Source organism: Vanessa tameamea, chromosome 12 (assembly GCF_037043105.1).
Source record: "Vanessa tameamea isolate UH-Manoa-2023 chromosome 12, ilVanTame1 primary haplotype, whole genome shotgun sequence".
In the NCBI taxonomy this organism is placed as follows: Eukaryota; Metazoa; Arthropoda; class Insecta; order Lepidoptera; family Nymphalidae; genus Vanessa; species Vanessa tameamea.
This window is the reverse complement of record NC_087320.1, coordinates 8379567-8402960: the sequence shown is the minus strand read 5'-3', so window position 1 is coordinate 8402960 and position 23394 is coordinate 8379567. Positions and strand designations below refer to the sequence as shown.

The window sequence follows — 23394 nt, the reverse complement described above, 5'->3', positions numbered from 1 at the left end:
ACAACTTTGTAACTATAAAGTGCTAATCTTGTCAGAAAAAACTAATACAAATTATTTACATAAGCATTATTTACTTGGAGAAGTTTATTATATAATGAGATATCGTCAAGAATATCGATTCTCTCGGCGAAAAATGCACAAGCCCTATCACTATGACTATAAATCGCAGAGCACTCAAAATTTCAGGCGAGTGTTTCTATTGTAAATAAACAAAGGTCATATTATTTGTAAAAATGTAACCATAAATTCTAAGATATTCTGTAGAAATTTATGATAATCGGTGTTAATTGGATAAATTTAGATGACAGTGAAAATATTTCTGTACCAAAATGCAAAGTTGGTGAATCCTTGATGTTGACGGTTTAGCTCCTTATAAAAAATACAAACTATTTTAACCATCAGGTAAATACTGATACAAAAGGCTATTGCTGCACTCTAGACATTCAAGTCATATTACTTAATTCTAAGTTCTCTTATTGTTAATAATAAAACCAATGATCTAGTTATAAAAATTCAATGTACTGTGTAAACGTACCTGTCTATCACAAATATACATTGATTACCCTATTAATGGGTATTATGATTATCATATTTGGTTTTGTTTTTAATTCGCTGATTTTACAGGCAGGTCGTATAGTTCAGCCACAATATAGCGACATAGTCCTCAGTCAGTCGTCATATGATTTTAATGTGTAATATTTATAAGCCTTAGGGGTAAGACCGACTTGTATAGTGACGGCATACCGCATGAATTTCTTATGGTGCCATGTTTCCTCTTCCCCATAACTTTTTATTTCCTTGTGTATACGAAGTCCGTTTACTATATACTTCATTGCTACATATATTATAATAATTCGAAAAATATAGTTATTTTATCAAAAAAACTATATTTATAGTTGTATTATTATTATTTATAAAATAGTTTCATTTTTAATATAAAAAAAACAAAGATTTTCGATTATTCACATCTGCCGGCCGTCCCGAGATGACGTCGTCATTTTCTTCAAAGCAACTTTATCTTATTGATTTTATAATCTACTGACTAACTTGTAAGAGTTCTTAATGAGCGTTTTTCATTGCCAATTATGTACAACAGTTTGAATTTTTGCAGACACAATAAATGTTAATTTACTTATTCTAATTCACGCTGGTCCCCCTGCCATTTTCACATCTTAACGAAAAGTTTTGGAGTTTACTCCACATCTTGCTTTACTGTGTATTGATTATTCCATAGTTTGCGTTTCTTCTCCGCTGAGCACGAGATGACTGAGATTGAGCTCATAATAAATCATTGATATTTGAACGCTCAGTCATCGGCTAAGATTCGTGTTCTATCTACAAATGCATATCAGTTGGAAAATAATAAGGTTTGTTATAGAAAAAAAATGAAGTAGAAAGCGAAGGCTCTATCTAATACATAATCTATACTAATATTATAAATGCGGAAAGTAGCTCTGCCTGTCTGTCTGTCTGTTGCTCTTTCACTTCCAAACCATTGAACGGATTTAATGAAATTTGGTATGAAGTAAGTTTGAACTCCAAGAAAAGACATAAGCTACTTTTTTATGCCATTCGTCTGACAACCGGGCCGGACGAAAGCCTCGGGCGACGAAGAGTTAAATAATGTAATAAGTTAAACAAATAAACGTATTGTTTGGTTTTACAGAATCTTAAAACAACTAAGATTTTACATGAGTTTTTAGTTAGTGGTACAGCATGGGTCACTTGGGATAAAAGGACGTTTCTAATCAAATCAAATGAAATCTGAGACTGAATCACTCACAGGCCGATGGACACTGAATTTGTACGTAGATAAATCAACAAATTCCCAGTTATACGTGGACAGCGCTAATATATAACGGAACAGGCATGGCATCTTTGGAGTAGCACCAGCAGGAATCTGGATACACTCAACCACGGTAATCGTCCACACTTAATATGACAGCTTTAAATGTCTAGTCCAAATGGTACATAAAAACACTCTTTCTGAAAGTTTAAAGGTCGTGCTTTAGGAGTACGTTCTTAAAACTTTGAAAGCCTTAGGAATACTGGTCTCACTCTAGCAGTACTTCCTAAGTGTATTTGTAGTGACTAAAGTACCTTAAATGAAGTTGTAACACATTCCAATTGAATAAATAAATACGTGATTAATAATATATTAAAGAAAAATATATCTGTTATATATCAAAACATACAATACATATTATCCGAATTCTATCGTTTTAGAGATTTATTTAACAATTTTCTAATACATAATTTCATTCAATCAGACTTAATATATGTTTGAAGAAAGGACATAAAAGATAGCGACGTATAAAGTCGTTTGATCAAGACTTTAAAATGCTTAACGTTTATTGTTTTTAAATACCGCAATGAAATGTTATTTTTTACACAGAAAATAATACAAAAGAAATCTGTAATAATTTCATTCGGTTCATTAAGCCCAGGTGGATGCAGACGAACGAACGAAATACAATGCCGGAAGGTAACCAATTCTCCCTTCCGGTAGAATTAAGGCTTGGGATTGCTTTCTTACAACGTTAATAAAAAGCGGGTAAAATTTTGATAAAAAGGATCTTTGATCATATTAAGGTTTGTGCACACTGGACCCTTTAAGCAAAACTAGAGCAACTGTGACGTCATATACTTAGCAAAGATATAATCTCAGGTTGAAAATGAAACATCTACTCTAAGTACAAGAGTTACTTACTTAAAATATAATCTTATTAACTTAGTCACAATCATTTAAGGTCAAATATATTACTAGTATAATCCGTTTTGGAATGGAACCTTGTCATAGTAAGATTTAAAATTACAATTCTCGAGCGAAACAATGTCGGATCTTGTCTATCTCAGTTCAAAAAGGTCACATCCCATTCTGATCGCACACAGATTACAGTACATGAGACGAAAATGATAGACGAGAGGGAAATACTTCGCAGTCCTTCTGTCACAAATGTGCTCGACATGTCCGTTTCGCTTAACCTTATAAGTGAGTTCGATCCTTAAATCCTTATCATTACGTAGGGATTATCATTTCAATCCACAGAGGAAACGAATGTTTCGTAAGTACAATACTTCCTTTTTCTCATCCATATAAAATATGATTAGCTTGACTTGTTGCTTCTGACTTTTTATGAAGTTAATTCTTTTTTGAAAGCTTTTATTTATAACTACATATATCTCTCAGCAAGTATTTATAATTATTAATAATCCTTTGAAAAAAATTTTGTCTTTAAGGAAATACTATATTACATATAGACTAAAATGTTACCATGACCCCGACCGTATAGTTCAACTCTTCATTAAAGGCACAAGGGACATAACATCTTAGTTGCGGAGGTTAGTGGCGCATTGACTATGTAAGATATAGTTAATATTACTTTCAGCACCAATTTCTATGGCTGGTTGTGACTACTTATCATCAGGTCCATATAGCCATCCATCTATATTATAAAAATAAAACTTAGTCAGTGCTTTACCTCCATTCGGCCAAATTCAACTCAGAGGGAGAGAGAGTGCTCTATCTGGTACAGATCATCAGCGTTTATAGCAGCGTGAAGACTACTTACCTATACCACTCAGACACCACCTTTTAGTCTATGACAGTGTCACCAGGAGACAACGCTAGGCTCTCCCTTCCTACTCTGCTAAGGGTTGCTGTTCAGTAGAATCATTCTATCGAATAAAGTAGTGATGACCTTTTCACCATGGGCCTGACGTACTATAAGGAGGCTACTGAGATGTTCCGCAAAAGCCACTAGACCAAGTCAAAATATATTATTAAAAAGTGTTTAAAATAAGCGATATCATCATGTAGATAAATATCTAACTTCTGATCTTAGGTACGAATTAAGGCAAATCCTTAAATACTTGATGTGATTATTCACGCTCAGTTAAAAATAAATTTCATTCAGGCATTATGACAACTACTCTACACATACCAGTAAATACTTGTTTACTATAGATGAGAAAAGACGTCGTCGTCGTCTTTGAACAGCAGAAGTACATTTAGTTACTTCGTATTGTAGTGTGATTAGTAAGACACTGTTCTGACCAGTATAATTCAGACGTAACAGCTAAGGCGCAACGGCTGACAAGGCTTAGGAAATGTCAGGGGCTTGCAAAATCTTAGTAGTATTTCGAATGTCTGTGAAAATAACCACTGTACTACAAATGACAAATTTTCTGTGATGTCGTTTGTATTGTATTAAAGTTATATAACAAGTAATGGAATATACGTTACATAAGTGAAACGATATCTACGGAAAAGTATCTCTTATGACTTATCGTGATGTAAAATTTACTCTAAAAACTCTTTTACGTCTATGCAATATTTTTTAGATGTATTTTGAAAAAAAATACCTTTATTAAAATAAAAAAAAAAATAAACAAAGATATATAAAAAAAAAAAACTGAATTATTAATATGAACATAAGAAATGAATTCTTTTTATTTATTTTGAAGTAGCTACCGTTCCGGCTTCGTAAGGGTAGAATAACGTGTATACATAAAATATTAAAGGACAAAACATACAAAGAAAAATATCTTGGTTTTTAAGGCGAGGGTCTTCGTTGGCGTACGCTGAACCTCTCCAAAATTTAAACACAAACGGATGGATAAGAACGCATTGAGGAATAACATTTTTATTAATTAAGATTGAAAAGGGATTTGTTACACATAATGTAAATATGTTTCCCAACTAACTTCACTATTTATACATATTATAAACTTCAAGTATGCCAAATTTTATACTCCATGGGCGCAATATGCTTAGAAAGGAGAACAAGTTTTCTCTACACAAATTAATAAATACATATTTTATGGACAAACAAAATACCATCGATTTCATCGTATAATATAAGGAGTTAAACTCAAACATCAAATAAGATCACGAAAGTTAATCTTATACGTAATATCGTAAACTCAAATATACCATAATATCAAGATGTTATCTTTAAATTGATAATGAAAATATATATTAAACTTGCGTTGAAATAGCAAACATTAAACAAAATTAACATTTAAGTTCGCTTCAAGCTATACGAGCATTTCTTTAGCAACAGTTGATGCTTTGTTAGTTTGTCTGCATTCAAATTAGAATTTAGCAATGCAGCACTTTAAGCGATTTGTCTTCAAGAGCATTCTACAATTTGTCTTTCAATCAAATCAATTTGAAGACGTGGCGCTTTTATAATATGGACATAAAATTTGAGAAATTACGTTCAAATGTTAAAGCGATTTGCATTTGTGTCCTAAAGCACTCTTGGTTCTATATAAGTTACATCATCTAAATTATATCTCTTATTATTATTAAAATTATACCATACTACATTATTTTCTTGTGAGTTCGTAAAAAATTGTCATAGATCTCACAAATTAACCCAGATTTTTTTTTAATAGCCAAGAGATCAGGATCTACCTACGACTTTATAGATCGCTAGACCTATAGATCCTTTTTGTTTAAGCTAGTTTTATAATAAATTTCATCAAATTCGAATCAGTGGTTTGACCGTGAAAGAGCAACAAACAGAGTACTTTTCGCATTTATAATATTAGTACAGATAACTTTCATTTCAAATTTTTGTATAAATTATTATAAGGAAATGCCATTTCAGAAACCATTCTCAGTTAGTATTAATTCTCTACGTTTGATATGAAAGTTTTATGGCCGCACTTATCTCCGGGACAGCTGCTGCAAAATTTTTATTCCCTTATTTATTTTTCATTATCAAACATCGTAAAATATCTATGAAGGAGTAATACCTGCTAGTACCTATAGCCTGTATATGGAACTTATTCAACCACACTGTTATGATACTGTTTGGAGATTTTCGTGATGAAATACTGGAAATAAATAAATACTAACCAAACAGCAATAATTATTATTGTTGTGTTCCGGTTTGAATGGTGAGTGAGACAAAACATCTCAGTTAGCAATATTGGTGGCGCATTGGCAATGTCAGAAATGGTAGTTTTCTTCCAGCGCAATTTTCTATGGGCGGTGGTGACCCCTTACCACTAGATGGACTATTTGCCCGTCCGCCAACTTTTATCATAAAAGAAGAATAAACATTAACAAATAATTATACATAATTATACATTATAATTATATATATTATACATAAACCCTCAGTGGAGTTTAACCAGATTTTTCTGCTCTTACTTCTATATACAAACAATATTAATATTTTCAATGTTATTGTTGTTTGAAAACATAAAGTTTTTTATTAGTTTTGATATCTCGCTCGCGTAGATGTATGATAAATTAGTTTTTGCTTTCAGCAATCCAGTGTATAATGAACAAGAAGATTTCTTGCTGATATGGCTTTGTGCCAGTCCATCTGGGTAGGTACCACCCACTCATCGAATATTCCACCACAAAACTGCAATAAGTAATTAGTGAACTAGTGTAACTACAGGCACAAGGGACATAAGATCTGAGCTCTCAAGTTCACTGGGACATTGGTTATGTAATGAATGGATCACATTTCTGACAGAATCAATTTCTTACCTATAATAAATATTCTACTTTAAAAAACGATGTATGTATGTATAAGTACGCATTCGACTTTGAATACTAAAAGTATATACAATCTTCTTTATATATTGACTGACGACCTCCGTGGTCGAGTAGTATGTACACCGGTTTTCATGGGTACGCCATTCGGAGGTCCAGGGTTCGATTCCCGGCCGAGTCGATGTAGAAAAAGTTCATTAGTTTTCTATGTTGTCTTGGGCCTGGGTGTCTGTGGTACCGTCGTTACTTCTGATTTTCCATAACATAAGTGGTTTAGCTACTTACATTGGGATCAGAGTAATGTATGTGATGTTGTCCAATATTCAATTCTATAAACCATCAAACAACAACAATTACGCGGTCTTTAGACATCTCACTGAGTTTATTTATTATAAATGGTGGTTTCATCCTCAAGTCTTATTTCTTCCATCTTTCTTTTTTCAAATTATTTAAAAATGTGCATGTACATTCTTAGACAAAATATAAAAAGTCACATATGTTTTGGAACAAGTTACCTCCAACCAAATATAAATGAATATCTTAAACATAAATGAAATCCAATGGATTAGAATTGAATAGTCTCATTTTATAAGCAACGAATTGTGGTCAAAATTCGATAAACGAGCGAATAGTTAGAACGAATCTGTTTACTTATATCACTAAAAATACATTTTGATGACCCTTGTGATGAAAGTTTTAAATTAAAATAATGTCTGCGTATCCCTAAAATGCACACCAAGGAGGCTCTGGAACGATCTTCAGTTATAAACGTACACGATATCGAAATCATGACGTCATATTTCAAAGATATTAAGTCTAGGAATCTTGAACCTTTACTATTTCCATAATTATTTGATAAATAATTTATTCCAAGTACATAGCTGCATTCCAGGCCATAAGCAAAAATTGATATTCATATTAAAGTTTTAACTTTACGAGGAGTTTTTATTGCACAATATGTTCACTTTCTTGGGTCGCTTATAGATTAAGAGCATTTTAAATTGTATATAAAATAAATATTTAATCATTATGTCAACCTAGATTCAATTAGTGGCCAGTTAAGGAGATAATATTTATTAAAGTGCACTGTTGTATGAGCAAACACGTTTCTCGCTGTTTATTTCGTACACGATGTTATAAAAGACATACCCAATAACATACAAACCCATTTTCGTGCCCCAAGCATATTATTGCTACAAGGCTAATTATCCATATATAAAATATTTTATAACTTATAATTACATTATAAAGATCACACATTACTCTTTACAAAAGTCATAAATAATTCAATTATTAATGTAAATTATAAAATTATAGCGTTTTACAATTAAAACACTACAGAAAGATACAAAAAAATTAGCCTCATTCTTGTTTTGTACCTGAAAAATCTTTTAAAATATTCACTTTCACTGTGTACATTTAGATTACTTACTTTATAAATATCTCTTTGCATTCTCGTTAAATGAGCAATAAATTTACATCGCAAAGGATGTTATGTAGCTTTTTTCTTTTTAATTTACTAGAAAGCTGTAATAAAATAAGAATCGCTACGTCCGTTATATTTTGTAGATGGCTTCCCCTGCTCGACATGATGAGATCCAACACAAGTGCTTGAAGAAAATAGAAAATTTCGTCATATAATTCAAACATAAAACAAGACAAATGCGAGAGAATTTAATATTTATTAATAAACTGTATTGCTAAACATCTTTTATGCAAATAAAATTGCACAAAAGATGGACTTAACGCTACTGAATCATCCAGCCAACTATAATATATACACGATTGGTTGTTAGTGTGTTTAGAACACTGAAAACAATCATTATATAGTATAAAACATAGTCGCTTACCACTGTCTGTCTGTCCCTGTGTATGCTTAGATCTATGAAATTACACACCGGATTTTGATGCGGCTTTTTTTAATAGATATATTGATTCAAAATGAAGGTTTATATGTATAATACATGCAATATTACTGTATTGTGAGAAACCTTGATCATTTTAGAGTTTTTAATGTGATGTAAATAAAAACATTTTTTATGCGCTTACATTGCAAACGCTGGCTGAATCCTACAAGCCAGATCAAAATAATTTACAACAGTATTGTAGACCTTAAAAAAAAAATCCACAGTGGTATTTGTCTATCTCTTATGGATAACCCACAATAACTATTTTTTATCCTTTACTTTTTAAGACAAATAATAGCTTAATTTCGAAACGATTTTAAGCAATACAGCATTAATCCTTATCCAATTAAGCACCTTGAATACATTGCGAATTTAATATAGACAGTATGACAGCATGTAATTTAAATAAATATTTTCAATGGTATTACAGATTTAAAACACAAGGACATAGCGGTTTGTATTAAATTAAAAAGTAAGATTAAAAAGCTATGAACTTTGTATATCATTATATACAAACATTCTGTATAGTAATACTAATAGTATTGCACCCGTGCGAACCCGGGACGGGTCGCTAGTATAATATAAATTAGAAAGAAAGAAAGAAAGAAAGAAAGAAAGAAAGAAAGAAAGAAAGAAAAAACATTTATTGACATACACACATATAAAGAAAAAAAATATATACAAAAATGGATATAAAAACAACAGAAACAAAGAAAGATATAATAATAAAGAAAAAATAATTAAATATAATGAATATGACACTTGTGTGCAGTCAAAAGGAGACAGCTCAGGCTATGAGGGATTTTTATCCCTCTGCTGATTTTCAGCTGTCTCCCTTGTAGCCACGCAATGACAGTATCAACTTAAACATAAACATTTGAGGGGCACGGGACGCAATATACATGAATATGGATAATATTCATATGTAGGTTTAATAGATACAATTACAATAAAATGCTTAAAATTGCACTACATGACGCATACTTATAGAACAAAAAGAATACATTTTGGTGTTAACAATTTTTATTGACACGACAACCTAGCATTACACAACAATAATTACTTCTTTGCTAATAGAAGAATGCATTACACTGTTTTTTTGCTTGTTCTTATATTTTCAGCAATATACGGCATAATTTTTGCATCGATATAATTTCTGCCTAATATATTTTAATAGGAAAAATACAATATATAAATATTTAATTAAATTGTATGAATTTAATGATTTAATGCGATTTTAATTTTCCTTTGATTATTTATTAATATTTTTCAGTAAGCTACATTAAGAATACGAGACCTGTTACATACTCATAGAGTAATATTAAATTTATATTAAGTAAAAAGTTTTCTGTGAGATATAAAAACACACTCCATATCGAAGCTAACTTGCTACCTATCTAAATAAATGATATATGCTACCTCTGTATTAAATAAATTTGGTTAAATCAAAATTACATATTCGAATGTTGAATAAATTGTCCATAAGCCAATTTTAAAGTATTTAAATCTCATGTTTTGCCCGCATCGAGTACAAGAACCCGAACGGACCTTCGACCCCTATAAAATTTTCCTTTGATGAAATGTACCTCTTTGTCCTACAGAGTAGTTATAGATCGAAGTATATTGTTTTATAATTAGAACGATTAATGTAGAACAAAATCGAAATAAAATTAGATGCCTTTTTTATTTTTATAATTGCATCTATAAGGAATATATAATCGTAATGTCGAATACATTAATAATAATAATTTTATCAATATATGACTAACAGTATCCATACAAACTTTAGAAACGTAAAACTTTTCAATGTACTTATATGTGAATTCAATCTAACAATTTTCGACCTATTAACAAGATTATTTTAATAAATATTCAAATTAATAATAATCACGCCATTGTATTTATTCCAATAAGTATTCATATAATCCCGACTAAAAACTTAACTATAAATACTGAAAAAGTAATTTCTATTTTTAATCATAACACTAAACACAGACATCAAACAGTCTTCCTACTATAGTTCTATAGTTCTGACTCAGTAATAAAACATGTGTATGCTTCAATGCACAAAGATAGATAAATAGATAAATTTTATGTCAAAAGAGCAAAAGAATAGCTGACGGATTCTCTTGTGCCTGTAATTACGTTTACTCACTAAAAACGAAATACAGCAATAGAATGCATTGTTGTTCGGAAGTTGAATAGCTCTGTCCGGTGGTACCAGACGGGCGTATATTGGGCCCCGCAACTTGCAAAGTAGTTTATGTTTTTTATCACGGAATTTTAGTTTTTATTTAAATGTTGATTAGAACTATTTTCTTATGAATCGAGTATTTGTTCTATATATACATTTCATTATTTTTTGTTAATGGAACATTTATTAAAGTGAATTCTAGAAGGTTTTTTTTATAACAATAACAATGTTACTTTAGCCATAGTGATATTAAAATTTATTATAATTTGTTCCTTTACATATTATAAAAAGTTAGGTATTTTAAGAAATTTAAAGATTGTTGACGAACATCATAGTAAGTCGACGAACAAACACTCACACATAACAAACATAAAATTGACAAAATCAAACTTTAAACAATATTCGTAAATGATTTTGAACCTCATTTCAGCGCAACGAAGTTTACAAATGGTATTCATGTCCCAAAGCGAGGCGCCTCAAATGTCCGACGACACTAATTGAATGCAAACATTCAAACTTGTTCGAGAACTTTCTAATATTACTCCGAAATGTATAACATTTGAATTTGAACCGAAACGAAACGAATGTGTGTAACATTTTGTTATATGTATATTGAAATGTTTTAAATATTTTTAAGAGCAAAAATCGTTTTTTATAACTGTTTTACGCCCATGGCTTTTCCCACGTAATAGGGTAAGGGTTACCTATCTCCTCTTCTATGGCTCTAACAAAGTATATACATAAAATTTGATGTTGACCTGTTGAGTAGTTATCGCATGAAAGCGAAACAAACAAACAACTAAACAAGATCAATTTCGCATTTACAATATTATAAGGATTAGCATGTAAATTGATTCAATCAATATAATATTTTTAACATTGAGATTTTCCTTTACTAAAAATAAAGGAATCGTGTAAACGTTCCTTAAGGGAGCCCAAATACACTTTAAAGAGACCAAAATCGAATTATAAAATAGTTTTTTTTTTAATTTTATTAAATAAACCAATGAACATAAATAATATTTTTAAATAAACGGATCGTAACCGAAGGTGGTTTGTTCTGCAACAAGCCGCAGTCTTGTATTTGTCTCGAAGCCTTCTCCTTATAGAAAAGGATGTCTTCAGTAGGAAAACTAAGTATTTATGTAGTAGTACCTTTATAAAAATATTGTCAAAATTATTTTTAAGTATTAAAATTATTTATAAAATACCAAAGTGTTATGAAAATGAAACAATTATTTTATCAACAATAATAATTTATTTTCTCTCTTAATAGTAAGGTGTTGTTTCATTTCATACTTTAATTAAAAAATAAATGAAATACAGTAGAATCATTCGCCCCAATGTTGTCTTCTTTGAACCGAAAGTACCTGAAACTTAAAATTTTAAATATTAATTATGTATGTATATGTATAGTAATAATAAATAGACGGTTCAATGTATAAAAAAGTCTTAAAAAAACATTGCTAAATTTAAATTTTTTGCACATCTTTTTTTCAATAACAATATTTTTTTAAAAGCTCGATCGCTTATATGTCCGCTCTATGACACATTAATGCCAGAATAATAGTTTGAAAAGTTGTCTACATAAGACTAACAATAAGTTTAAATTCTTATGCCTCCATGTTTTTAAAACCAAGTTTACCCTAAAACATATCACTCATTGCAATAAATCATATAAGTTAAATCGGATTATATAGATTACTAGAAGGCCTTATTTAATTAAGGTTCAATTAATATATGAAATTTTAATCATTCAACGAAAGCGCACACCAACATCGGGAACTGAGATGTTATTTACCTCGTGCCTATATTTACATTAGCTTATTAACCCATTAAATCAAAACACAATAATACTAAGTATTGCTGCTTAGCGGTAGTACATATGTGTGGATGGTATGAACCCAAACATTGCACAAAACTAGGTCAACCCTAATGTTAAAATTTATTATATTTATTCGAATATATTTTTATAGAATATGCTTACGCTCGCCAAATTTATGTCATATACAACTCAAAAGAAAAATACTATCCACGATTGGTCTTATATTTTAAATAATATTATTTATTTTCTGGGTATATACCTATATGTATATATATATATTAGTATATACTAAGTATAATAAAAGAAATAAGTATTATAAGTTATATGGGTTCACTTTTCTTTATTGAATATTATAACTAGTTATTAAATACTATTTTTTTTTGTATTTATTGTAATTTAATATTATTTGATCTCGGAGATTGTCGGAGAACTTTATAAAGGTCTTGTGATAGATCAAAGATAGGACTCATCATTATTACAAATGAATGAACGATTTAATTTATTTTCATATCATTTTACGTTTACGTTTTAATAAAAACTTATACGAACGTAGGCATTCTAACTACATTCGAATGTAAAAGGAACTAAATGAAATATTTCCTCTGGCGACGAGCCAATTTTTCTTCCACTGTGGTGGACAAAGTTCAACGAATAATTTTCTCTCTCAATAAATACAGTTAAATTGTCGCTATCGTGAAATGTTTTGCTATAAATATTTGGTCAGAAACGTGTAAAAATACGACTTATTATGAGAGACGAATTGCTACGCAGTCAATTTAATGATAAGTAACATTAATATAAACGAAAACAGTATTTCAAAATAACACTTTTGCTTGAAGAAATGTACAATACTAGCTGTTGCCCGCGACTTTGCTCACGTGGAAGTTGAATATATTTAAAAAAATATTTAAAATATCTCATTAGTTTAAGACTTCTTTACATACGACTTTTGTGGTCCGACTTTAGAACTACCAGATTTCTCTCAGAGCTCACTCTCGAACAGGCTGTCCATACGAAAAACAAACGAACGACAGCTACGGAAAACAGTCTTCTCTTAGGTTTACTCCAGCCATTTTAAAGGTGACCTTGTGTTTTAATAATTGTCTTGGCGAAGCGGACTTCCAGACTAACCTATATACGAAATGCCAACCCCTATTTCACTCCTTAAAGGAAGAATATCCAGAGACACTTCAATACGTATCTACTCATGTTGAATCAGTCTTTAAATCAAAATGACGGACTTCCATACAAACTTTCAACGCCTATTTCAAACACCTACTTGTTGAAATTCCATAATTCCTTCTTTAGTATAGGTATCTTCTCAATAAAACGGCCCTACTTACCAAATTTTATGGCCCTAACTTTAATAGTTTACGCTGGGCGATGAAGAACTAGTCAGTCAGTCAGTCAGGAAATATTATTTTATAAGTATAGATAATTAATATAGGTTTTGTTCTACCCAATTAAATGAAAATGAAATTTTTGTAATTTTAAATTATACTTCAGTTATTATATTTTATGATAGATTTACTGAAATATTATGTCCCTATTTATTTATTTTATATTTGAAGGAAATGAAAATGTTACGACGAATGGTATTCAATAATTCAATAGCGAACATCAATCAAAATTTAAGCCCAAATTTGTTACTTCGTATCTTCTAAAACCAAGATTATATTCAATTCAAAGCATGTCTTATCTGAAAGTATAAAATCCTCACCACTGGAGTCCGGTTTTATACTTTGCATTTCTGAATCTTTAAGGAAAATATATTCAGCTTTAAAGCCAGTGCCGTCTAGTCTGTCGTTGGACCGGAACGTGACCCTCAAGAAATTACCCTCCGAGGCGATTTGGAGCTCCCTCAATTGACCACAGTGCCTCTGACTTCCCTTATCAATCATCTTACTTGAGAATTGAACGTAGTCACTCGCTGATACTGCTTCGCATCTAAAAGTTGAACTCGGCTTATTATATTCTTGAAGCTAGATTTTTAGTACATTTTTTATGTTAATAGTAATACTTGACAAATAAGTCGTAATTATTTTAGTTGTTACTATAAACAAAGATTTCTTTCTGTATAATTTTTATATTCAAATATAAAGCAAATAAATTAATAAGCAATTCGTGGAGGTCGAATTAATTAAGCTTAATTTGAAATAGAAATATATTTTCTTGACATAATGTTTTATTGAAATAAAATTATGACGTAACAATATTTTTTTTGCCATCGCTTTATGCTCATTTAATTAAATATCAAAACCAGAGTTCATTACTGACATAAATGAAACAGCGGTATTATGTTTAAGAAAAACTTAAGTCGTCTTCTTCAACCAAGATTGCGATAAGAAAAATAATTTATTATTAAAAATGATAATAATCGTTAATTTTCAACTAATGTAATTTGTTTTTTCATCATTGTAGGCTAAATTTCGCCCATTATAGGAAAGCAAACTATATCTACTTAAATTTTTTTTTCTTTCATCAATATTAAGTTTTAAATTAAATTTTTTTTTTTTTTCTTATCCTGTCGGAAAATTATAAACAAAAGATATATATGATAATATAAGAAAGAAAATAACAATATAAAGAAATTAATATAATTAAAAATTATGGTACTATGTACTTTAACAATTAATATAAATTTCTCCAATAGTTCTCGCTTTAAATTCATTATACGTAGTTTTTTTAATTAAATTTAAACTAAAATTTAATTTAAGATTTGCTATACAACATTAAATTCTAATAAGGAGACGAATATCACCAACAAATTTGTATAAGTTTGAATTCCGGTCGACAATTATTTATTTAAATAATAACTTACGGTACTACTCCCTCGACGTCAAAGTGAGTAAAACGTAGATGCACTCTTTCATTCTTCCGACCGTAGAAGAAGTAATTGCACTCAGTGTCCCTCGGGTAAAGGCCGGGGTGATTCGGTGACGTCACAACTCCCCTCCGCCGTTCCGTGCTATTGTATACGAAGGCACATGGAAACTCTAATAGCTGTTTTCCTGTTGCTATAGCATAATCTGAGAGGAAAATGTTTCATTTATTTTCGTATATTTTATACGTAAACTGTTTAGAACTTTTTTTAATAAAATATAAGAAAAAAATTCTAAGAACGTTTTGAGAGAGAAAACAATATTAATATTTTAATTACACGTTGTTTATTAACAATGAGTTGATTCGGACGTAGCTTTAAAATTGCTGAAATTCTTTCGCTTCATCTTCCCAGGGATGTTTTTTTGTTAATAATACAAAGTTTGACTTTTTAATTTAAAATATTAATGATATGTTCTTTATTACCAATATAAGACCATCGTACGCGTATACATTTGACTTTCGTATCAAATTGTAACAAATTTTACGAAAAAGGTCTTTCTATATTGAATTACAAAGAAGTGCAGTCAAAAGTACCTTCAACAAAAGAGTAAGATATCTTGAAACCTCTGCTGTATCTCGACGAGTAGATACCCCTGAATTCGATTGATAGTTTTGGTCCATTCGACATTAATGGCTTCGGTACGTCGTTGCCGCAGTAGGATGCCATTTTCTCCAGCCGACCGTCGACGTATAAAAATACGTCTAACGAGTCCATACTTTCACAGCTGCAATTAATGGGTTGATGAAATAACACCAGTAAAATAAATGTACCCTTATAAATTGATCAAATTATTATTTTCTCTATAACGTTTCCGTATGGGACGTCGAAAAATGCAAGTTTATTAAGATTTTTTCGCGAATTACACTTATAGGTATTTATTAAGCTTGTAAGATTATACGCTCTGCCCGCACGGCACAAATAAAAGCCAAATAAAAATATTAGACGTTAACAAGACTATGACCTTATTTTAACAATCTGTGATAATAGGCCAGTCAATAAAGCCCGTGAAGGTCAAGTAATTAGTATCATTATGATTTTTTGATATGTGGTTTGGGACGTTAAAATAATAACAAATTAAAATTTTCAACCCTCTGGGGTGAACGCTAGGGGGTTGAGAGGGTGAAAAGCGTTTTTGCTTATAACTTTGTGACAAAAATTGTTAGATGGTTGAAAATTGGACAGAAGGTGTAAATAATTATAACTTACCTTGTATTAAAATTTCAACCTTTTTTGTTTAATGCAAAATTTTGTTATTAACAAAAAAGAATGTTTTTTGAAAAGTGGTAAAAACTTGTTTAGACGGGTTCAAATGTTTATAGAAAGTTGTTAATGAGTAATATATTGAAGTGTCACCCTAAATGTTAATTGTTTTTTCATAAACAAATTCAAATTTAACAATAATAAATGTGAAAAAAATCAAAAACCACATATCAAAAAATCATAATGATACTAATTACTTGACCTTCACGGGCTTTATTGACTGGCCTATAAGTGGAAACATTTTATTAAAAATTACAGAATGAGATATGATTTGTCGTAATTTATTATTTTTTGGACATATTTCGTTCCAAAAATTAATGAAGTATGTGTCTATTTATTGTTATATATACAATTTATTTCGTATCCTTTATACAAAGGTTATTTGATGATAGGCCGTATTTTTATTTTTACTTGTTCGGAATGATATTCATTATATTATATTATTTAAATAAACGTATGTATTAAGCATATTATCTACGAAATAATCAATAATCATAAATCATTTATTCTATTCTATACTTCCCATAGTTGAAATATAACTTAGGTCATAATTCAAAATGAATGTAATCTCATTGAAAATTGAGTCTCGAGACGAATATCGGTTAAAAGGTTATATTAGCATTACATTCTTGACTTTCTAGAACAATCAATGAATATTTTAAAAATAGAATACACAATAAAAATAAAACTTTCAGACCTGAGCCGTCTCGGCTGTCATGTTTAATAATGATTACATTAAATGCATCAACTAACCCGTAACTAATTTATTACATAGGAAAACAATTTACTCTTAATAATGTTTTATTGACGTATCGCGTGTAACCTGAAAATATACATTATTACAATTACATTAATAAATAATACAAATGGCGTTCATGAAAAAAGGGTATGCTGGCATTTTGTTACCGGTCATTAGGGTTAATTTGGGGTTAAACTTGCCTACATGAAAAATGCCTTGACCTAAAACCTTTTAAGTGCTTTTCACACAAAACGTGTTTCTTTTTTAGTGTAGCGAGTCAGTTTTTAGCGCGACATTCTATTATAAAGCATTTTTTCCACCAAATTAAACATCCAAAGATTTTAATAGCAAAATATATGATTTCAGAAACTTATTGAAATCAAAATATTCTTTATTAAAGTACGCTCATACAAGCAATTTTGAATCGTCATGTTACAGTGTTAAATTAAACGTAAAGCTACAACCGGCCCGGAAAGTAGATTCTACAGTTAAGAACCGGCTAGCAACTCAGTAGTCAACTCTTTTCCACCATTTTAATTACAGAGTATATCAGCTAAGTACAATATTTTTTAAATATATTCTGTCTAGAAATAAATAAATACTAAGTATACATTTTTTTATCTTTAAAGTAACATTAAGTTCATAAAAGGAATTCTCTACTTATAGCAAACATCATAACATAATTTCGGAAAGCAAATGTTATATGTAGTAGGAATTTTGAATTGAAATTGCACGACCAGTCAAAATGACTGGTCTGGTAAATCTAGTGTTAATATAATCTTGTATTCAGTAATATTTCTTATTCATCACTGTTTTTTGATAGGAGCATAAAATTTTAAAACAGGCCAAGTTAAAAAAAAACTGTGGTATCTTATCTTATAGAATGAAACATGGAACCAATCGTGATTTAAAATTGTTCTTTTTCACATCTTGATTGACAGCTATACAAAAGAAAAATTCTTCCAAGCATTTGAGCCAAAGCGTGATGACAAATCATCTAATTTCCAACTCATTAATATTCCTTCAAAATAAAACTTTATTACTGATACTTTACAGCTTTACATTGTTTCATTCTTGCAAAATAATAAAATTTTATCACAATAAAAATAAAAATCATTTTCGGATAAAAATAAAAGCGGAATTCGTGATTTTGATGAAATGGAACGAATGGTCTATAAATTTATAATCAGAGCACTGTGGTCGCGTGCTCGTTTCCTGCTTCACATTCAACGTTTTCTGTCAAATAACAATGCAACTCGATTGTTATAAATATTAAAGAATTTCCAAAAATAAAATTGTTTGCATTAAAAAAGTAACTCGGTCCACATAAAGATTTTTATTTTAATTCGAGTTTTATCTGTTGTGCTACTACAAAGTCTGTGTATTATATTCCAATGTAGGATGAGAAAAGACAAATAAATTTTAGATTTATATACTCCGATTTGCTAATAGTTCTGCTATACAGAATTTAGTTGAAATTAGACACATGCTGTTTTCCTTACGATGTTTACATTCACCGCCGAGCAAACGAAATGAAATGAATTATAAACACAAATTAAGCACATGAAAATTCAGTGAAAATGCCTGGGCTTGAACCCGAAATCATCGGTTAAGATGCACGCGTTCTAACCATCTTGGCTTACAACAGCTCGGCAGCGAAATTCTGCCACATGTGTATTCCACCAACCCGTATTGGAGAAGCGTGATGGAATATGCGCCAAACCTTCTCCTTAAAGGGAGAGGAGGCCTTAGCACAGTAGTGGGAAATTTACAGGCTGCTAATGTGAAAAAAAAATCTACCATAGACTATGTACATACAATTCTGGATTCATATGATATCATTACTTGTAAGAGAACACTATTTGGCTTAACGACTTATATCCACTTTAATTTGAATTCCTGTTATTTCGATTCCTTCCTTGTTTCGGTAACCTGTATCGACGCTTTTTCAAGAATCTATCTAGCAATCCGAGTAGATACCGCTTACTCGTCAGAAATTCTATTGCATAACAGTAATTCTCAGTATTAGTACGTGTTGTGCTATAGTTGAAAGGTTGAGTGAACCAGTGTAACTACAGGCACTGTGACATAACATCTTAGATTTCAAGTTCGGTGGTGCATTGGTGATGAAAGGACTGTTTCATATTTTTAAAAGTACCATAGACATCTATGGGTAGTTTTTTTTTCCCTTCAAATCGGAACACAACAATACTAACTGTCAAACTTGCTGTTTAGCGGTAGAATATTTGATGGGAAGGTCGTACATACCGACATAGTAAAAGTTTTAATATTAGTTAGCTAGCTGCATAAGCGTAAGCTTAATATGTTTGGTTGGTGTTTGATGGAAGGTGGTGGTCTGGTTTATACTTGTGTTATTACAGAGACATTTCAATTATAATTTCACTAGAATCAAGTAACATCATTTGCGAGTTTCTCAGTAGGACAAAATTTTCCAAAATGTTGCACAAAATATTCATTAATTATGTATAAGAATATTTTTTGATATGAGGTAGCTTATGTATTAAATCATATACCTAAGCTATCTCAATAACATACATACACAACATACATAACATTCATACAAATTCATCTCGACGTTATTACGTAAGAGACTAACGGATGTCCCAAACAAACTCTCACATACATAATATTATTAGGACAAACAGATACAACAATTATAATTTCTTGTTAGCTGCAAACAGAAGGTAGTAAATTTATAATCGGTGAATTGTGGTTGCGTGTCCATTTACTTACACGAGTGATGGAGCCACGTTGCCGAATTCAAACACAATTCTCTGTTAACTGTATGTGCGGTCAGTCAAACATCAATTACGTTTCGGTCCGTAGTTACTAATACAAAGCAGAAAATATGTAAATGAAAGGAAATATTTTTCATCGTGATCATGGTTCAATTGAATAGGGTAATATTTGAAAAAAAAAAAAAAAAACGTTTTTCGTTCAGCAATGTGTCATTCCAATCAAATACCGTGATATGAAACGCCATTTCTATTTGTACGAAATAATGATAACCAAAGATATTAAAAACAAAGTCTTCTACAAAACCAATATATACAAGACTTATACCAGAAAATTATAATTGATATGACAAGCGTGATCTTGAGTTATTTTATAAAATATATTTTTCGTGTCTTAGAATGAGAAGAAAATGTCATTTCAATATCCTTAATTTACCGGATAAATCGTATTATATTTTGACGGATGATGATAAGTTCTATTAGTCTATTAGTGGTTATTAAAAAATAATTATTCGTATTAACGTATTAACGTTCAACTTTATATCTCTATTTTTGATTGGAGCGTTCAGTGAGCCAATGTCTTATAGGCGCAAGGAACATAATATTAGTAATTATTACTATCAGATGATTTCTTAATCTCTATAAAAAAAGAGAGTAGAGATCTTTCAATACTAATATTTATTTATTTCTTAGGTGTGTTAGCGATTTTTACATTGATCAATCATCATCCATAGATTATGTAAAATCATTTAAAAGCAAACAAAACTTTACAAACACAACTATTAACAACTATTGCTTGCTCCGAAGACAAAAGTGAAAAAAAAAAAATCAAAACAGAAACGAAGAATGAGTAAAAGAGAAAAATAACATCCACACATCTTTCAGCTTCTATCAGCTTTAAAGTGAAAACATTTGTTTTAAAAGTAGTAGAGGTCAACACAATTAAAAAATATATAGATTTAATGATGTATGAGTATTTAAGCAGCAGACGTTGGTGGCTTCACCTGTTCTCTTTACGGTTGAATTGGATTGCCATCCTATCGGATTATGAGATTGAAGTAATAGAAAGTGCATTTTCGTTTGCGCACTTTTGAATCCTGTAATATGTCCTACGTAGTCTCCCTTGAGAATGTCCACCGGAGCCGAAAGAGAACATCATTCTTTACTCAGTGCTAGCCCTTTCAAGGTAAAATTAATAGCTATACCCACAAAATTCAAAAAATAAACTATCGCTCTAGCTCACACTAAGTAACACGATGTGTATTTTGATCAAAATTATTACTATATTATTAAATGTAAACGTTCTCTGTAAATAAAATACCGTTTACACTTTAAATTCTACTGTAATATATTTACTTGTGCTGTGACGGATAGTGAGTAAAATAAATTAAATTTCGCCAGGTTATGCAAATACAATGTGTTTAAAGTTTAATCAAGAACATAATGCATTCAGTGTGGTAGCTTTTCAGCTATGTGGTTCTATAAAGGTTCCGAACCGAACAAAACTAAGCGATTTGTGGCTATATCAGTGAACAATAAATTCAGACCGCTCGTACCAGCTGCCGTTAATTGTAACCCGCAATAACCGTGGCAACCAATTTTTACGAGAACAAATTTTCGTCTAATGCGTGCCAAAATAATGTATTTGTTTATCATGTGAATTAAATTATTAATATAAAATCAGTATATTTAATAGCACCAGTTGAATGATCTTTATTAATCATTTTATTATATACTAGCGACCTGCACCGGCTTCGCACGGGTGCAATGCTGATACTAAATATACTACAGAAAGTCTTACAACGTTCAGAGCTTTTTTGTCATTAGACAATACAAAACCGGTATGTCTCTGCATTTTACATCTGTAATATCTTCGAAAATATCCTTTTAAATTTGATGCCGCAAAGGGCCATATTGATCTGTATTAAATGCACAAAGTATTTAAGGTACTTAATTGGATAAGGATTAATGCTGTATTTTTTTCATTGTGGGTTATCCATAAGTGATAAACATATAACTTCGCGGGCTTTTATGAAGACCTTTTAAGGTGTACAATACTATAGTACATTGTTTTGATCTATCTCGTAGGGTTTACCCAGCGTTGGCAATGTAAGCGCAAAAAATGGGATTATTTACGACATCACTTTAAAAACCTCTAAAATTATCTGTGTTTCTCTACTATATTGTGCATGTATTACACGTATAAACCTTCATCTTGAATCAATCTATCTATTTAAAAAAACCGCATCAAAATCCGTTGTGTAATTTTAAAGATCTAAGCATACATAGGGCCAGACAGCGGTAAACTACTTTGTTTTATACTATGTATAATATAATATAATTGTTTTATACGTAAAACAATGTGTAAGTATATATATATATATATATATATATATATATATTATGTGTATACGCAACTTTCCCACATAAAATACTTGGCTTAAGGATTGGTACCAGCTCGCCTATATAGGTACCACTCATCAGATATTCCATCGCCTACTAGCAATACTTAGTATTGTTGTGTTTTGGTTTGAAGAGCGTGTCAGCCAGTGTAACAACAGGCACAAGGAACATAACATCTCAGTACCTTGGTAAGGTTTGTGGCACATTTCTTGCAGCGCCAATGTCTATGGACGATGGTGATTATGACCATTTGCATGTCCGTCTACTCATATCATAAAAAATATTTAAAGAATATTATGTTATAAATATGAAAGGTTGTTTCGTATTTGATTTTTTATTCTTCAAGGCGGAACAAAGAAACGTAACTACTTGATTTATTACTTAGGTTATGAACCAAAGAGGCACAGACTACACTGTTTATTCCCAAAGTTCCTGTGGAAGAATTATCTATAAAAAAATTTTTTTTTTCACCTTTCACAGCCATCCTTGTCGGTCAAATTTCATAAAAACTGAATTGAGCATAATGTCTGCTAAATTCCAACTTCGAGGGTTTTATAGCTCCTAATAAAACGTGATGAGAATGAATACCCAAGGAATGTTAGGGCAATGACGTCAAAAATAAATAGGTAATACCGATTTTAAAATTTAATTTCAATGGTATTTAAACTTAACATCAGTATTAAAATAATGCTGAGTGTTAATACTAGTTAATAGTATTAGCTTTGGCCGATATATTCCTAGTACTACGAAAACAGTAACTTAAAATTGGATTCCGAATTATTCATCATAGAGGGAATAAAACATAGGAAAGCACGAAGACGTTAATATTCAAAACACTCTCGTAACGATTCGTGTAGATACAGACTTGAAACTTAAAAGGTATTTACCTTATGCTTATCTATTTAT

The 23394-nt window shown here is 30.5% G+C and overlaps 1 protein-coding gene across 3 annotated transcripts in view; it reads right to left on the bottom strand.

The window, feature by feature from the left end:
* Positions 1–11856: 11856 nt before the first annotated feature.
* Positions 11857–23394, bottom strand: part of LOC113393051 (suppressor of lurcher protein 1-like) — a 308266-nt gene continuing 296728 nt past the window's right edge. For 2 of the 3 annotated variants that reach the window (XM_064216502.1, XM_026629748.2), the window contains 4 exons: positions 15864–16054; positions 15268–15475; positions 14167–14393; positions 11857–11997 (listed from right to left, as the gene is read on the bottom strand). In XM_064216502.1, coding sequence (XP_064072572.1) covers positions 11915–11997; positions 14167–14393; positions 15268–15475; positions 15864–16054 — 709 coding nt within the window. In that variant the 3' untranslated portion in view covers positions 11857–11914. The remainder of the gene's footprint in view (positions 11998–14166; positions 14394–15267; positions 15476–15863; positions 16055–23394) is intronic. The other variant, XM_026629749.2, reaches the window with a different exon arrangement.